The sequence below is a fragment of the Artemia sp. Qi Xiang Cuo genome, chromosome 2 (genome assembly GCF_049724085.1).
Source record: "Artemia sp. Qi Xiang Cuo chromosome 2, ASM4972408v1, whole genome shotgun sequence".
NCBI classification, from domain to species: Eukaryota; Metazoa; Arthropoda; class Branchiopoda; order Anostraca; family Artemiidae; genus Artemia; species Artemia sp. Qi Xiang Cuo.
The window spans coordinates 66,639,592-66,659,306 of NC_142795.1; the positions used below are offsets into that span (position 1 = coordinate 66,639,592).

General features: G+C 36.2%; 1 protein-coding gene across 2 annotated transcripts in view; it reads left to right on the forward strand.

Annotated features, from left to right (window-relative positions):
- The window catches only part of LOC148955523 (uncharacterized), a 93,989-nt gene that overhangs the window by 23,289 nt on the left and 50,985 nt on the right, over positions 1-19,715 (forward strand). For both annotated transcript variants that reach the window (XM_089102681.1, XM_089102684.1), the window contains exons 3-4: positions 13,799-14,563; positions 18,457-18,995. In XM_089102681.1, coding sequence (XP_088958807.1) covers positions 13,799-14,563; positions 18,457-18,995 — 1,304 coding nt within the window. The remainder of the gene's footprint in view (positions 1-13,798; positions 14,564-18,456; positions 18,996-19,715) is intronic.

Genomic DNA, 19,715 nt, shown 5'->3' on the forward strand with positions numbered 1-19,715 from the left:
TCAGAAGAATCAACATTTTAGGCTGATTCCGACTATTCAAAATTCATTACACGTACTCGTCAAAAGTTGGACTTCTTGCAGGTACATTATTGAGATGAGCACGTACAAAAACCCTATACCAGAGGTTTCGAGTTCTTATCTACAAAATAACATATTTTTTTTCTGAGAATGTTTTTCATTGAGTAGTGGGAGTGAAGTATTTATTTGTTTCTTTGTTTGCTTGTTTTTATTCATTCGGTAATGATATTGAACCATTGTCGTAGGATATCGGCAAAGGGTTCATTTGAAAAAAAAAATCCAAGATAGTGTTCCTTTAAACTAACAGAATTAAATATTAACAGATTAACACATCAAATAATAGGAGTTAGCCCCTCTTGAACTTAAATAAAGATCGACTCGAAAATAAAGAACTACATCATATTTGTGCAACCTATACCTAGAAATTAGCCTACGTATGATATGATAACCTTTGCCTTTATGTTAAAGTATTACTTTTTCAAATTTTTGTATTTTCTAAACCAAAAGATTTCTTCCAGTTTTGAATTTTATGCTAAGAACAGATAAAAATTATAATTTTGGCTTCAGCTCATATCAAGAAAGAAAAAGTAATAGTTTTCATCTTTTGTTATTCTTAACTTATTTTGCCTTTGTTGTATTTGAATATGACATATATTTGTGATAACTTGGTTTACTCTTTTTTTTTCACCTTCTACCCTAGGTTCACCTTCTATCCTTGTGCATTACAAATAATAAAAGTTTGTTCTCGTTTTTCCAGCAGTAGATACAACACGGTAACTTGAAAAAGATATTTTACAGTTCTGATTTATTCCGCTGATTGGGAAGTGTAGGGAACAAAATGGGAAGAAAAAAAACTCATAAGGGATGGGAGCGTCTCAGGAACTGGTGAGCAGTGATTTTACTCATGAACACTGTATTAACATAAAAGGAGACGAAATGTTATAATTACAGTGAAATGTACGACAAAAATAAGAAATTGCTTTACCTTTCTTTTATACTACTACTACTAACAACTCACCGCAACACCAAGCCACCTGAGGCCAACACAGCTACGCACTCTCCTTCTCCAGCCCAGTCTATTTTTCCTCCCTTTTTTACGCCCGCCCATGAAGTTCCCATTTCCTTTAAATCTTTCTTTATGACATCCTCCCACCCCAGACGAGGACGATCTGCTTTCCGTCAAGCTCTTGGCAGATGACCGGAAAGGACAATCTTCGGCAACGTGTCATCCTTCATCCGCAAAACGTGCCCTAGCCACCTCAACCTTTCTTTCATAATAGCCCTAGAGAGCGGTATTGAACCACGTATTTCGTATAGCCTGTTGTTTGAAATACGCTCAGTCAGCCGTGTACCCAAAACAATCCTTAAGCAATTTCTCTAGAAAACATCTAGCAAATCTTCATCCGCTTTTCGGAGCGCCCATTCTTTAGAGCCATATTTGACCACTGTCATCACTGTGACATCCTTTCTTTTATGCCTCCATTGAATGAATTTACGCAGGAAGGGAGGCCCGTGCCATTCCATTTCCCCTACTTGGTATGACTTTCAATAATTTTGCATGATTTGCTTGCCTTTCAGGACTTTTTGTTTTTTTTTACTCTTCGCTGGAACAAAAAAAGAGACATTTATAGATTGCAAATTTTATGTTCTTTTTTATGGTTAAAGCTGTGATTGTGACAGTTCACCCCATACCGCCCTTATGGCCCATATAAAGCCGTACGCTGTATGCAAAAAAAACATAAAATAAAAATGGTATTGCAGTCGACCCTCGCTATCTCAAAATCCACGGGACTACGATTTTTATTCGTGTTACGTATTGTTCGACTTACGCATAGTTTAAGTTATAAAGGTCATTCTGCATAAAATTCGACTTATAACGGTATCAACGACTTATAACGACTTATAAAGGTTCAATAGACATTTAAAACCTCGAGGCCATTGAAAGAGGTAAATGAATAGCGGCATATCAGATACTTTGAAGTACCTGGCGCCGTGAATATTGGAATAAAAAAAAAATCAAATTATAGAGGCAAGCAAAATAAAAATATTAGTTACAGAGATAAAAAGTCCCTAAATTTACTCCCTACAACCACTACAAAGCTAAGAATAATTCTGTTAGTGTATTATAGACTTGACATAATTATCAAGACGTTACTTTCAAATAACAAATTTAGTTTGCTGGGAAATAAGACACCTGGACATTAACAGAATCTGATGTAGCGTTGCCTATAGCAAAGGCCATACGACTCCAATGTTTTATTATTTGTTTATTATTTTTTCCCAGAGGAACTTCATGTAGAAGGGGTCGTCGTAGAAACTTCAAAAGGAGCTCATTCGATTGGAAATCGAGAGTTCTAGTGCCCTTTTTAATAGTTGAAAGTGATTGGAGGGCCACTAGCCCCCCCCCCCACGCCCATCATTTCCCCAAACACATCCTATCAAAATTTTAAGATAGCCATTTGTTCAGCGTAGTTGATTTCCAGATAGAAAACATGTTTTTGAGGAGGACACTCCCCCACAACCCTCAGGGCAAGGGTTTAAGTTATGCCCTGGGGGCATATAAGGTCGTTATAGAAGGCGTTGTCGTAGAAACTTAAAAAAGGCTCATTCGATTGGAAATTCAAATGGCTAGTGCCCTTTTTAATAGTCGAAAGTGATTGGAGGGCAACTAGCCCCCCCCCACGCCCATCAGTCCCCCAAACACATCCAATCAAAATTTTGAGATATCCATTTTGTTCAGTGTAGTTGATTTTAAGATAGAAAATATGTTTTTGAGAAGGACACTTCCCCACAACTCTCAAGGAAAGGGTTTGAAGTTATACCCTGGGGGTATATAAGGTTTTTATAGAAGGCGTTGTCGTAGAAACTTCAAAAAAGGTTCGTTCGATTGGAAATTCAAAGGGCTAGTGCCCTTTTTAATAGTCGAAAGTGATTGGAGGGCAACTAGCCCCCCCCCCGCCCCTCATGACCCCCAACCCAACCCAACAAAATTTTTAGATAGCCCTTTTGTTCAGCGTAGTTTATTTCCAGATAGTAAATATATTTTTGAGGAGGACACTCCCCCACAACCCTCAGGGCAAGGGTTTTAAGTTATGCCCTGGGGGCATATAAGGTTTTTTACAGAAGGCGTTGTCATAGAAACTTTAAAACAGGCTCATTCGATTGGAAATTCAAAGGGCTAGTACCCTTTTTAATAGTCGAAAGTAATAGGAGGGCAACTAGCCCCACCCCCCACCCATGCCCATCATTCCCCCAAACAAATCCAATAAAAATTTTGAGATAGCCATTTTGTTCAGCGTAGTTGATTTCCAGACAGAAGATATGTTTTTGAGGAGGAAACTCCCCCCCCAAACCCTTAGGGCAAGGGTTTTAAGTTATGCCCTGGGGGCATATAAGGTTTTTATAGAAGGCGGTGTCGTAGAAAATTCAAAAAAGGCTCATATGATTGGAAATTAAAAGGGCTAGTGTCCTTTTTAATAGTCAAAAGTGATTTGAGGGCAACTAACCCCCCTCTCATGCCCACCTTTTCCCCAAACACATCCAATCAAAATTTTGAGACAGCCATTTTATTAAACTTAGTTTTAAGTTCTGAAAATTATGTCTTTGAGGATGACAACTCCCCCACAGCCCTCAGGGCAAGGGTTATAAGTTATGCCCTGGGGGCATATAAAATAGAAGGCGTTGTCGTAGAAACTTCAAAACAGGCTCATCCGGTTGGAAATTCAAAGGGCAAGTCCCCTTTTTAATAGTCTAAAGTGTTTGGAGGGCAACTAGCCCCGCCCCCCCCACACCCATCATTTTTCCAAACACATCCAATCAAAATTTTGAGATAACCATTTTGTTCAGCGTAGTTGATTTCCACATAGAAAATGTGTTTTTTAGGAGGACACTCCCCCACAACCTTCAGGGCAAAGGTTTTAAGTTATGCCCCGGGGGCATATAAGGTTTTTATAGAAGGTGTTGTCGTAGAAACTTCAAAAAAGGCTCATCCGATTGAAAATTCAAAGGGCTAGTGCCCTTTTTAATAGTCAAAAGTGATTAGAGGGCAAATAGCCCCCCCCCACGCCCAACAGTCCCCCAAACACATCTAATCAAAATTTTGAGATTGCTATTTTGTTCAGTGTAGTTGATTTTCCGATAGAAAATATGTTTTGAGGAGGACACTCCCCCACAACCCTCAAGTCAAGGGTTTTAAGTTATATCCTGGGGGTATATAAGGTTTTTAAAGAAGACGGTGTCGTAGAAACTTCAAAAAAGGCTCATTCGATTGGAAATTGAAAGGGCTAGTCCTCTTTTTAATAGTCGAAAGGGATTTGAGGACAACTAACCCCCCTCTCATGACCACCTTTTCTCCAAACACATCCAATCAAAATTTTGAGACGGCCATTTTATTAAACGTAGTTTAAGTTCTGGAAATTAGGTCTTTGAGGATGACAACTCCCCCGCAGCCCTCAGGGCAAGGGTTGTAAGTTATGCCCTGGTGGCATATAAAATAGAAGGCGTTGTCGTAGAAACTTCAAAACAGGCTCATTCGATTGGAAAGTCAAAGGGCAAATCCCCTTTTTAATAGTCTAAAGTGTTTGGAGGGCAACTAGCCCCTCCCCCCCACGCCCATCATTTTTCCAAACACATCCAATCAAAATTTTGAGATAACTATTTTGTTCAGCGTAGTTGATTTCCACATAAAAAATGTGTTTTTTAGGAGGACACTCCCCCACAACCTTCAGGGCAAAGGTTTTAAGCTATGCCCTGGGGACATAGAAGGTGTTGTCGGAGAAACTTCAAAAAAGGCTCATTCGATGGGAAATTCAAAGGGTTAGTGCCCTTTTTAATATTCAAAAGTGATTGGTGGGCAACTAGCCCCCCCCCCCCCCCACCCACGCCCATAATTCCGCAAACACATCCAATCAAAATTTTGAGATCGCCATTTTGTTCAACGTAGTTAATTTCCTGATAGAAAATATGTTTTTGAGGAGGAAACTCCCCCACAACCCTTAGGGCAAGGGTTTTAAGCTATGCCCTGGGGGCATATAAGGTTTTTATAAAAGGTGTTGTCGTAAAAACTTCAAAACAGGCTCATCCGATTGGAAATTCAAAGGGCTAGTGCCCTTTTTAATAGTCGAAAGTGATTGGAGGGTAAATAGCCCCCCCCCCCCACGCCCAACAGTCCACCAAACACATCCAATCAAAAATTTTAGATTGCTATTTTGTTCAGTGTAGTTGATTTTCCGATAGAAAATATGTTTTGAGGAGGACACTCCCCCACAACCCTCAAGACAAGGGTTTTAAGTTATACCCTGGGGTCATATAAGGTTTTTAAAGAAGGCGGTGTCGTAGAAACTTAAAAAAAGGCTCATTCGATTGCAAATTGAAAGGGCTAATCCCCTTTTTAATAGTCGAAAGTGATTTGAGGATAACTAACTCCCCTCTCACGCCCACCTTTTCCCCAAACAGATCCAATCAAAATTTTGAGATAGCCATTTTATTCAACGCAGTTTTAAGTTCCGGAAGTTAGATCTTTGAAGATGACAACCCCCCATAAACCTCAGGACAAGAGTTGTAAGTTATGCCCTGGGGGCATATAAGGTTTTGTATAGACAACGTTGTCGTAGAAACTTCAGAAATGGCTCATTCGATTGGAAATCTTAATGGCTAGTTCCCTTTTTAATAGTCGAAAGTGATTCTAAAGGAACTTACACCCCTTCCACGCACACCATTTCCCCAAACACATCCAATCAAAATTTTGGTATAGCCATTATGTTCAACGTAGTTGAAAGTTATAGAAATTATATGTTTGAGCAGGACCATCCATCGACAGTCTTTAGGGACAAGGGTTATAAATTATGCTCTTGGGTATATATGGTTCTTATGGAAGGAATGTTCTTATAAACTTCAGAGGGCCAATTTGTTTCGAAATTGAGAGTTATGGTTCACTTTTTAATCGTCAAAAGATATTGAAGGGTAACCAGCTCCCCCCCCCCTATACCGGTTTTTCCCAAATGCATCCGATACAAAATTTAAGATAGCTATTTTATTAAAAATAGTTCAAAGATCCTATAAAAAAATTCGGTGTTGACACAACCCACCAGGGTCCGGGGGCAGGCGTTGTAAGTTATGCCCTGGGGGTATATATGGGTCTTATGGAAGTGATGCCCGTATTAACTTCAAAGAGGGATCATTTGATTGGAAATCGAAAGTTCTTGTTCATTTTTTAAGAGTCAAGAGATTGGAGGGCACCTAGCCCCCCCCCCCCCCACCCTTACGCCCTTTTTTCCTCAAACCCATCCGATAAGAACTTTGATATACCTATTTTTTTAAATAGTTCAAAGACCATATACCGAAAACTCGGGGGTCAACACAGCCCCCCAGGGCCCGAGGGCAGGTGTTCTAAGTTATGCCCTTTGGGAATATATGGTTCTTATTGAAGGGATGCTCGTATAAAATTCAGAGATGGCTCATTTGATTGGAAATTGAAAGTTCTAGTTAAGTTTTTTCCAGTCAAAAGACATTGGAGGGCAACTAGCCCCCCACGCCCCTTTCCCCCGTATGCATCCAATAATAATTTTGAGATAGGCATTAAGTCAAAAAAATTTCAAAAGTCAGATAACAAAAACTCAGATGTCGTCACAACCCCCCAGGGCCTGGGGGTAGGCGTTGTAAGTTATATTCTGTGGATATATATGGTTCTTATAGAAGGGATATTCGTATAAACTTCAGAGAGGGCTCATTTGATTGAAAATAGAAAGTTCTAGTTCACTTTTAAAGAGTCAAAAGAGACCGAAGTTTAATCTAGTCTCCCCACGCCCTTTTTCCCCAAACCCATCTGATAAAAATTTTGAGATAGCAATTTTGTGAAAAATAGTTTAAACATCAGCTAATAAAAATTCCGAGGTTGACACAAACCCATTTTTTCACTTTGATATTGTTACTATGATATCAGTTTTAATACTTTGATGAATATTTGTTTTTTTTTTAATTTGATTTTGAAATAAGGAATTTTTAAAAATTTGAAATTTTTTGCAATCAGAAACGAACAAAAATTGATGAAAAAAAAACTTTCCGAAAAATAAGTTTTGCAAGGAAAAGTAAAGGCCATTTTAAACTGAAGCTCAGCAATTAAAGCTTAAGCTATTAAAGAATAAATGAAACCCAAAACGAACAGAAATTAAATAAGCAATCATAGCAAAAACATACAACAAGTAATATTATAAATGAATAAATAGATCTTAAAGCGAGTAATGATTAGATTGAGTATGAATATCAAGCTTAAAATGAAGAAAAATACCTTCCTATTGAAGTATAAATGAAACTTAAAACAAACAGAAATTAAATAAACAATCAATGCAAACAAACATACAATAGATATTAGTGTAAATTAATAAATAAATCTTAAAACGAGTGAAACTTAAAATTGAATGCGCAAATCAAGCTTGAACCGAACAAAAAATCACCACAAAAAAGAATTTGGGTATGACCTCCTTCTCTCACTGTAAAAGTCTAAAACCTACTGCGTCATTGGCGCTTTACTAAAAACTATATGTGTCTTGAACAGTCTTGGAAAGTATAAACAACATCAAATTGAATATTTGATGAATAATGATATTAATTGTTGAAAGATCCATCAGTTCAAGATTTTATTTCACAGTAATTGTGTTTTTATTTTCAGTACTTAAAGAAGTGGAAAAGAAAATATTTGTAATATGATTCATTTTCAATTAAGTCCGAATGACGTAGTAGGCTTTTGGTTTTTATTTACAGTTAAGGAGGGGGCAGTATCCAAACTCTTGTTTGTAGTGAAATTTAATTCGTCTCGTACAACTTTAGAAAGAACTAATAAATTAAACTGAATATTTGATTTATAATGATATTAATTGCTGAAAGCTCGTCAGTTCAAAATTTTACTATAATTTTAATATTTATTTTCAGTATTAAATATAAAAGAAAATATTTGTAATAAAATAAAGTTTAAAATGGCCCTTACTTTTCTTTGAAAAACTTGTTTTTCGGAAAGTTTTTTTTTAATTAATGTTAAACAAAATTAATGAATATGAAAGTTTATATGTTGCAACCTGCCTACCCGGGTTTCCACTAACAGAGTACCGTTGAAAAAACTTCTAGATACAGAGGTAAACTACTTGTGGAGCCAAAGTGAAAATTAAAATGATGACTTACGTACTGAATGTTGAGTTATAGAGGTAATTTTCGAGTCACTTCGACTTACAGAGGTCAAATGTAACAGCAAAAATAATTGGAGTTATGTATGTATATTTTCTTCGGCAGGTTTTTCCAAGGGAATTGGAAATAACTTAAGATATCGAAAATTTTGAGTTGCCGAGGTTGGGGTTATCGAGAGTCGACTGTACTTGTTAGAGCGGAGTTACAAAGATCTACAATAGGGTTTTGTTATATGCTGAATCTGACTCTGTTATTTCTATCAATATCGCTTGACCATTCGACGCGTTTTCCCACTTTCTTTAAAATCAGGTGAATTTCTCGGGCTTGTATTTATTGATGAGGAACAATAAACTTAATGAGTTTTATTTATTCGGAATCTGTATAAGAAAAACAATTATTTTATTGTATCCATGGTTGTCAAAATTTTGTTTTCTAAAAATAGTGACAGAAGTACATCGGAAAAGATCCACCTTTCCATTAGAGATAAACATTCCCCTTCCCCCAAAAAAGAAAGTTTTTGTCTACGCATTTGATCCGGTGTTTTCACTTTGGATCTCATCATCTATGGAGGGCATACAATGTTTTGAGAAGGAGAGAGAAAAGAAGAGATTGAGCAGGGGGAGACTACTATCACTGGCAAAATTACTGAAAGAATAAACTCCTTTTTTTGTAGATCACAAGGAAAATAATTAAATATGTTCGTTAAGGTTAATTCTATACTGAACTTTTGATGTCCAAAGGTTTAAAATATTTGCAAGAATTTGGGTTCAGCTCTCATATAGTTTTGAAATCAATTCCAAAATAATTCAAAATTTATCAATTTTAATCAACTAGATTAAACTGATGTTTCTCAGTTTCAACCAGTTAAGTAGATTAATAGTTAGAATAGCCTTTATTTTTTTTTTGCGGGTGATGCTATGACGAGGAGTTCGTATTTTTAGTAATTACTATTAAATGCATTACATTTAAGAGTCTTTAATCACTCCAGCTAAAAGAAAGGAAATCTTATGCACGTATTTTCTTCTTAGAAACTGGAGAAAAGCCAAGGGATTCAAGGGAACTCCCCTAAAACTTGAGCTTTAACGCAGACAATATTAACATTTTATGAAGGATGGGGGAAGGTGGAGGGTGTTGAACCATATTAACCCAATTATTGCGCACGCATTCCAAATAAACTTACCCACTGAAATAAATTATTCAAGTAACTTGTTTTTACACGGTAGAAAAACCGTGTCACTTCTCCCGTTTTATGCTGGAGATGGAGATATTCAGATTTAATGAAGTTTACTTCATTAGAAAGTGTTTTTTTATTGAAAGGAACAGAATTTTCTTATTTAATTCTGGGAAGGGCAGTCCCTAAAAATGTTATAGTAAATTTGGAAAAAGTTAAAAATCTCCCAAAAGAAAGCATTTTTTGAGTTATTTTTTAAGATTTTGGGATTCCTCTTTTGTGCTAGCACCCTTGATTAAGAATCTTGCCGATACAGGATACATATTAATTGTGTTACTCGTTGATTGAATAGAAAACGCTTTGCTTAACATTTTGTTAGGGATTTATATATACATATATATATATATATATATATATATATATATATATATATATATATATATATATATATATATATATATATATATATATATATATATATTTAATACTTCTTCTCGTTAACTTTTCAAACTGTCGGCACATTAAGACCCCTTTGGGATTTTTACCGAAATAACTTTGGGGGTTTGTTGTAGTACTGGAAATATTGGTCAAATATTCCCATGGAAAAAAATGAAAAACTCAAACGACGCCGAGGGTCACAAAATGTCTTTGAGGTACCGAAAAATCTGAAGACAAAGATTGAACTTCCCATACTATGTAAGGATTTGAACCTAAACAGTAAACATAGACCAAGATATAATTGTGTAAAAGAAATGTAAATCAACAATGAATTAAAGATGGCCCGGAGAAAATCATCAACAACTTGGTTTAATTTTTGTTGCCCTTTTTTATGTTGCCACATTGGAATTTTTGTTGCCCATGACCATTATAATACTAAATATAGTTTCTATTGCAGGAATAAATCTAAAATCTACCTTGGGAAACAAATACATGGTCAAGCGTCAAATGTGGAACATTCATCATCTTTACACGGTTCCTTTACGGGCGCTTCTATTTCGTTTGATGTTTCCGGTGAAGCTGTAGTCATTTTGACTTGGAAGAATATTAGTTATATAAATTTTAGTGTCTATTCAAATTCCGAAACTGCTAATTATTTTGATATATCAGTTCCTCCTGACAGGAATTGTAATGTAAATCCAAAGCATATACTTTATGAGTTTATGCTTGCAATTCAGCACCTGGTGAGTCACAAAGATCACAAGTCCTATCTGAAACTGAGAACCGTCGATAACACCGGATTGCGACAAGAGTGCATACTAACCTGTGACGTACACGGAAAAAAAATATTGGTGAGCCCCCAATCCTCGTCATGACTGTTCGGAAATATTTAGACACATTCATTGATGTCGGTGAAGGTAAAAAAAAAGAACAAAATAGCCCATTGCGAGGGGACAATCAATTTAAAAGCTATTTGGTGGATTTATGGCCTCTAGAAAGGAATTTTCCTCCCTCAGTGAAATATTGGGAGTTTTTGGTGTCAAGATTATGTCACCTAGAATTTTCATGCGCATAGAGCGCCGGCTTCGCAGTGCTTGGATGGATCAGCTTACTAGCATTTTAGAAGAAAATGGAATCATTGAAGTTAGCTATCCATGAAGATCGATACAAAAATCACTTACTGGACTAAAGTAGTATGCGATAGAAGTTGGAATAACCGAAGTAAAGGCCATGATTATAGTGAAAAAGGGTGTGTTGCTGTCATCATGTGATCATTGATTGATTTAACGGGAAATTACTGTATGTTGGCATTGAAAATAAGTATTCATACATATGTTTTGCCCCAAGGAAATGTAAAAAGACTCATGTGGACCACATATGCTTTCTAAACTACAACAAGTCATCCAAGAGTCTGGAAACCCAAATTCTGTTGGAGGGATTCTGTGCAAGTGGATAAATGCACAGCCTCAGTCTCCAATATTTAGAATATATTGAGGCGGTGACTCAGCTTTTTATAAACTGGGACAAAGTGATCCCTATTGGATGCACATCCAAAAGTAGGAATGTGTAAATCGTGTTGCAAAAAAACTACAGCCAGTTGCAGTACAGTACCTTCGCGGAAAGCAAATTTCCACATCAAAACAGTGATCCCACCATGTCAGAATAAGCGCTGCTAGCCTGTCCTATTTTATGGGCCCAGAATGACATGCAAAGACCAGGAAAAATATGTTTGCATTGAACCTTTGCAAGATAACAAAAACCTATGGAATCAAGACTTCGAGGAATTGCATCCGCTCTAACATACATAAGAAATCTTCTGGTCATTAGATGGGAGGGAGATATGGCAAAAAAAGAGAGAAGCGTTGCCTTTCTCAAAAGAACATTTAGATAACGGCCCACATTGTAATAAGCCAGATATTATTTTTGAGGAGATGAATACAGCAAAGAGGGCTTATGCGGCAAAAGAATTGAACTTGGATGAGGTGTGGCAGAAAATTGAACTTGGATGAGGCTAGACAGTAACAAGTTTACCAAGAAACCGTAGGGCAAACGACAAATGACAACTGGATGTACAAAAGAACCTTTAGAATAATCAGTACCCCTATTCATATAATAGCCCACCGAAAAAACAGCAACCAAACGGCACTCATTGTCAGAGACATTCGGAATGGTAAAGGCTGTTTCCATTCAAAAGCTATGGTAAAGGGGACGCAATTAGAGCCTGTTGCCTTGAAAGCGTACCCAAAAAAGCATAGTGTTCCAATTTTAAAAGGAAACAATTTGGGTCTTATGATCTACCCAGTGCATCAGTGTTTCGGAACCTCTCTGGACGGTCGTCTACCCAATGGTACAACCATATGAAGGTTTTTTATTCTGCTTGTCGTCTTTGTATAAAAAACTGGCATAAATATTATTCCCAGTTTCAAGGACAGCCTGAAATAGCTAACTGTAATGAATGCCATTTAATTGTATATGCTAACGAGAATAATTGGGAAGTTATCATTGTTCCCAGATCAAGATGATTTTGGTCTAGTATATTTCCAAAAGTCGATTTTTTTTTAACGAGTGTCTTCTACTGGAAACTGTATGCTCGTGCCTGATCAGAAATATGTCCTTGCGTGATCCTTCTGAACTTGTTATGTGAAAGGTTCCAATGAAACCTATTGACAGGGGTAGTAAGTCGTGTCTAAGAAGGCAAAGTATTTTGAAGAAATGTCAAGTCCCTAGTCAGTCAATCCCGAGCACCAAATCTGTTTCTGCTTCTGATCATGATGGAATTCCAAGGATTTGTTGGTCTTCGGGTGAATCTGAATGAAAATGTTTGGTGAAACTATTTATATTCGTATGGGAACGTTTTAAATTGTTTTTAAATGTATTTTGATGAATAATCAAGTTTTCTTTGTTTTAATATCTGTACAACTTTATCCTGCTTTGATCTCCTTTCGATTATAGATTGATCGGAGTCTACTAACCCGTATATAAATTTGGACATTGAAGCCCCTCCCTCTTATTTCAATTAGAATCAATTTCTTTTTTGCAGCAGCGTTTTTTAACATGGCAATGAATCTTAAAATGAGAAATATAAAAATAGTTTGAAATAGCTTACGTTTTTCGTTTAAATATAATTTTATTTTATCGTTAGTATGGTTTGTTTGAAAGAAGTAAAAAACAATTTCTATTGTATTATATCAGTATGCATAGTGAAAAATCGGTAACAATCTTATAAAGCAGAATTGTGAAAAATGGAAGACTTGCAGTTGTTACTCTGCGTATCTATATTTCCTGTTAGCAAATAATTACAATTTTATTTATGTAAGTGTGCCAGTATCTATTTTAGCTACGAATAGACATTTCTTTATTAGAATATAAGCAGGCCGTTTCATTTGATTTTTACTGAAAGGGTATCTTCCTTTTTGTTCAAATTTGCCATTGTTCTACATGTGATTGCCATAGTTGAAGTTTAGTTAAAAAGAATCACGTGTCAGTATCACGTGGCTTAACGCTGTTATTAGTTGGTAGGAAGATTAGCAGTAGTGTATTCTTTGATGCAGTAGGAAAGAGCTTTAATGTGAATCGGTTGTTAGAGCAGCTCTATGAGAAGAAGACTTAGATTTATTTTGTCTATGTGATATTTTTGCGTCTTAAACAAAACAACGTTTCTTTAAAAGTGAACTATAGTACCTTAAAGTGAACTACTACAATGTTTATGACATACCCATGGATGAATGATAGATAGACTTATCTATCAACAAAGGAAATGGCATCCTTTTTATACAATTCTAAAAAGGGCTTATCCCAGATTTGCCTCTCAATTACTCGTACTATGTGTCTTGTCTTTTTATACAATTAGCCATGTCTTGATGCCTACTGCAAATGACTTGATCAGGAAACACTTTTACTCGTACTAATTTAAATTGGTCTGTCAAATTGACCATTGTCTAAGTCGTTTATTTTAACTGGCATTTTGATCATATTTGTATGTCTGAAATATTTTAGGTCGAGACTGTGGAAACATCAGAATGCACTAATGAAGAAGAAAATGAAAAAAATAATGAAGAACTAAATGAAGAAGTTGATGAAGAAGAAAATTGTGCAGAATCAGTTGAATCTAATGATACTCAGCCTTTTGTGAGTCGTAAGGACACACCTGGACCAAGTGATTTAGACAGCACTGGTGATGCCCCAAGCGACATTGAAGATCAAAGCCCTATGCAAAGCCCTGTTGCCTTGCCTTCTGAGAATGAAGAAGATGAGAGCCGTATGCAAAGCCCTGTCGCCTTGCCATCTGAGAATGAAGAAGATGAGAGCCGTGTGCAAAGCCCCATCGCCATACAATCTAACAGTGAAGAGGAAGAAGAAGTAAGTAGCGCTAGTGTCGAGTCAAATAATAGCCTTGACGGTGAGATTGTGGCAACTGAGCATTTGAACAAAAAATCAGATTTACCCGACTATTTTTCAAAATGTGTTTTTTGTGACTGTGATATGACACAGAGTGAAAAAATGCCAATGATATTAAGATGTCTTCATTCGATATGCTGTGCCTGTTTTGAAAATCAATCTGAGAATATGAACCGAATTTTGTGCAAAGAATGTAACGTATCTTCTAGTCGTTCAAATTTAATTGAAAATAGGATACTTGCAGAGAGGGCTCGTCGAACCAATGGCAAGGATAAGATGTGTATGTCGTGCGCTGAAAGAAAGATTGTGGCTGCATTTCATTGTAGCAATTGTGACCATTGGCTTTGTCATAACTGTTTACCCGTAAGTTTTTTCTCTGTTTCAACGTCAACCAAATTTCCTTCTGTGCATAGGTGTATGTAGATGCTTTTTAAAACAATTCACAGATCCTCATTATCTTTTAGCATGTTTCTCCTAGTCCTCAAGAAAAATGTCTTACTGGTAAACCATATCAAAGGCAGTACAAGTCTCATTTCCAACTGTGTTGAAAACTAATAATAACGTGTTAATAGTTCTTTGTTTTTTTGTGTCTGTTGAAGGTTATTTTCAATATGAGGATTCTTAAATGCAGAAAAAAAGTTTCACTGAAGTTTAAAGTTAAGCACGATTTTAAATAATATTTTCTGCTCTGTCAAAACTATTTCAAAGCTCCTAGAGAAACTTTGCTCTTTTCACCCCTTGTTTGATGCTATTTGATTCAGTTATAAGATTTTAAGGGGTTTATCTTGAATCTAAGGAAACTGAATCGGCAGTTAGGCAATCTAAGGACAAGGTCTACGGTATAGACTGTTCTCTTTGCTGTAGCATTGTACTTTGGTCCTCTTCAATTGGCACAAAAATAACTTTTCCTATAAAAGTAGAGGTTTAATTTAAAGCTTAGAACAAGGAAAAAGTTTTGTTTGCAAGGTATCAAATCTAGAACGAGTTGATATTAAAGGAGAAAGTATAAACAACCAAAAATTGCAAGGAACGTCGAAGCCAAATTTTAACGAACATAAATTACCACAAATAGGGGTGATGTTGCCACTCTTCAAACATCATAAAGGCCGTGAGCACAAATGGATTTTCTTTGGAAACGAAATGGATGGCATACTTCAAGAGTTTAGTTTAGCAAATAGTTTTGTTTGTTTTCAAAGCAATGAGTTTAAGATGTAAAATGTTTACAATTCAGATTTTGCTTCTCACCTCCCCCCCCCTATACCCTTTGGAAGGTTCAATTGTCTTTTCCCTTTATCAGAAGCCTAAAATACTCAGGACAAGAAAATAAACTGCACATTTCTCATGTCTAGGCCCATCTTATCTGAAAACCTTCTTGTTCTATAAAAATTTATTTTAATGGTCTCAAAATTATGAAGCTTTATGGTCAGTGCCCTATTTTCGCCAGTACTGCCAAATTGAATAGCCAAAGTATATAAATAAAACATAGTTATATTGCACATGCTTTTTGTATATAAAAGATCAAATATTAAGTAGTTAATTTCGGAGACCACACTGCCTTTCCATGACGATAAAATAAAAGTTCAAAATAGGGATAAAATCCTTTTTAATAGACAGTGTATAGAAAATTCACTAAAGGAATTTATCCCTATTTAGAACTTTTTATTATCAAATATTAAGGGAATTTGATTCTTTAAAAGATCCCCCTTATCTCGTCCATTATAAACGTTTTTAGTTTGTATGGTCAAACTGTTGAGAATTGATTGGTTGGTCTTGCTATAACTTTTAGTGCTTGATAAAAGATCTGAATAAAGGACAGAAACTAAAAGGCAGCACCTTCTCTCCCAGCAATCTTTAAAAAAAAAACATTTAAGTTCTCCTGTTTTGTGTGAGATAGAGATATTCAGTTTCAATGAAGGCTGTAAACACAGTGATAATCCTCTTTTTTGTATCTTTTGTAAAGTGGTTTTAATCACCATCTCAACAATGGAGCTGGATGGAGCAGTTCCAACATTGAACCTTATTCCTTCTAAAGTGCAAATTATGGTAATTAAGATACCTGGGACATACAACGTCATTGTCTTTTCAATCAAACTTCATAGTGAAACCACAGATTCGCAGTAGCTCTTGATGGTGGCTAGTCGCCTGGAAGAATTTGCTTATGGGTCCTTTGGTCTTTATGATCGTTGAGTCAGTGCTGAGGAAAGCTTCACCTTCTTAAGCTGTTTGATGCCATATGTTTTTAGCTTATTTTTCACCCACATTTATTTTCTTTTATTTGACACTGATTAGTGCCAAGATTACGTAACCGTAGGTTTTTTTTCATTAGAAAGTGAATTCCCAATCTTCTCTAAAAACAACAACAGGTGGAAAAAGTAGGGAATTTACAATCTCTTAATTTTAAACATATATATGGGTAAGTTTCCACTCAATCAATTTAAACAAGGAGATTTCATTTTCCCTGTCCATGATCATTATTAACTAGACCATGATCCTTTCACCTTAGCAACGTAAATTGAAGCTGTAGGATTTCTCGCCATTGGCTCAACACTGTAGCTGTTCACTGCTTGAAACTTATATAAGAGTGTCCCCATCTTTTCCCCAAAAATTTATAGCAGAGATTCTCCAAAACATTAGAACGTATGAAGGATTCCTTGCAGATTGGCTAGAAGAAAAATTATACCTCTTACTGACCTGAGGCAATTCGGAAACCTCAAATCCACTTCTATCTCCCACTACCTTTTTCCCTCAATTCCTCACTCTATTTTCTTAATCTTATCCCTCCTGAAATTTCTGCGTCCTCCTTCAAATTGCTTGGTGTCACAATTTCTTCTAATTTAAAAAGGGCTATTCATATTAAAAATATCATCCATAGAGTTAATGCGTCTATCATCCTCCTTAAGTTCCTAGATAAATTTAGTGCCCCCCCCCCCCGCTTCCTATTCCTTAAGGATTAATACTTCATTTTTCTGGCCGCATCTTGAATATGCTTGTCCTGTTTGGCACCCTGGCATTTCCCACAAAGAATGAGAAAAATCGATTCCATCCAAAAAAGAATCCTGCAAATAATTTTTAAAGAAGTCATTGTGCTATACTCTGCTTCTAAGAAAAGCTAGATTGGAAACACTTGAATGTTGGAGAGTTATGTTGTGCTTCCGTTTTGCGAAAAATGCAATAACAAACCCTCATACGGAAAGCATTTCCCCCAAACGTCATTTCCATCCAGATTCCTGCTGCCTTGAGTAGTTTTGAACCCATTCCTATCGTCTCCCCCATTCGTTGCTTTACCTCCAGATATGAAAAAAAAACATGTGTCTCCTTCATTACAGAAAAAAATTAACAAAATATTCTGCTAGTTTCTCTTTTTCTATTGGATTATGATGCTACCCAGGTTTTGTATCGGCTTGTTTCCCTCTCCCCTTTTCTTCCACTCCCATTGGCATTTGGCTCTCGTAAATGTGGCTTCACTTCACTCAGGCCTTTGGTCATTTCATGCTTGCTATTGGGACGTGACATTTTCTCTGTTTAGGACTTAGTTCAGCCATTCTGCATTTGCATGCTTGTTATTTCCTTTCTGCAGTACCTTCGCTTTTGAATCTTTTGTTTGTTCCATTTTTAGCAACTAGGAATTTTCCCTCGGTGGTGTGGGGTAGAGTGACAAAATGAAATTTGAAAACGCGTGGGGGGGGATTAAATTTCCTATCTTTTGTTGTTTTTTTTCAAAGAAAATGCCAATAAAAGATATTTTTCACTTGTAATGTTCCCCAATAGGTGTTTTTCAAAATGTAGGGGGGGGGGGAATGCAATGCTGTACCGGTGTGGGGGGGTAGAGGGGTTCGAACCCTCCCCTGTAATATTTGCCTGACTCGTAAAAACGTAACAAAAATGGATACAAACAAATTTTGTATGTGTTTTTTTGTGTACCCCCCCCCCCCCGCCCCCCGAAAAAGAATCCTGGGTACGGTTTTGGGGGAGTTTCCCTCCCAGTTGACGATACTGTTCCCCCTTATCATTTGATTCTCCTTCTCGTAAACTATTTAATTAAGAATTGAAAATGGGGCATTTCCCAGGTGGTTTCCATGGAATTTTACTTTTTTGAATAACCCGCCATTGCAATTAGGTCTTAATATCTTGAACATTCAAAAAATGCAAAACTTCTTATGCTTTGTTTTATCCAGAATATCATAGGGTCAGCGTTTCTTCTGAAGCAATATGACTTAAATAACATGATTGTGTTTACAGTATTCTTTTTTTTATAGGCCCACTTATCTGAGGGATTGCATACGTTAATGAACGCAGAAATGGCCCCTCCGTCGTTTCAAACTGTGTGCAGTAAACACAATAACCAAGCACTAGATATATTTTGTGAGGTCTGTAAAGACGTTTTTTGTGCTAGTTGTATGTTTGCAGAACACAAAGATCATAGTCACAAATCAGCTGAAACTGTACATAGTGCTGGTAAAGAGCAACTGAAATTGGACCTGCAATCAATGGCTGAAAAAGAAACATTTATCAAAAACTGTATACAGAAGCTAGAATCTCACGTGAAAGCTTTAGGAGAATCAGTTACTGCAGCCGAAAAGGACTGTAAGGTCTTCGAGGAAAAGCTTATTGAGGCTTCTAAGAGTCGATGCAGGGATATTCTGGATAGCCTAAATTCATGGCGTAAAGAAAATATCAAGCTGTATGAGGAGAAGAGAGAAACTCTTCTTGCTGTTAATAAGTCTGTAAAAAATGGAGTTACCTTCGGAGAGTTAGTTCTGGATGCATCATATCGGACTGCTCTTTACTCAAAACAGTGAGTTCTTGTTGTTTTTTTAGTTATGAATACCATTGTACCTGGGCTGTTAAACTCTGGCACTAGTATTTACATCTTTAGGGTTTTCCCTGCTTGTATAGAATATCATGGTGTTTTTTTTTTTTTCAATTACTGTAATCCATTTATCGTAATTGGGTTTCTAGACTGAAAGGCTATTCTTTTTTAAGGTATACGAATGAGCAAAAACTAGGTCTTTAAGGTCTATTTTTCCCGTAAAACAAACAAGATATAACTAGTTTCATTAGTCTCATGTCAATCCATTCACCAAGTCAGAATTATGATGATTTTTTAGGTTTATGTTCTTTTAGAGAGCAATTGAAACTAGCTTCAAAAACAGAAAAAAAATTGTTTCTTCAACGAATTTCAACGTACTTTTTAATTTAAAAAAAATACAAAGCAAGTTTCAAAAATATAATTCATTTGATAAATAAGGCTGAATCTCAGTGAAAAGACTAGGAATAAATCAAGGTAAACAAGTTATTTTCCATAATGAGAAAACTGATCAAGTGGACAGGATCACTTACCTGGAAATCTCCTGACAAGATACGACATGACAAATTGACTCATCAGATTCATTAGTCTTGTATCAATCCATTGCAAAAAAAAAATTAAATCTTATTTATATTCTTCCTACAATTATAGCATAGTTTAACATATTCTGAAGATGTTCCAACCGTCTCTCTTTAACGCTTTCTTAAT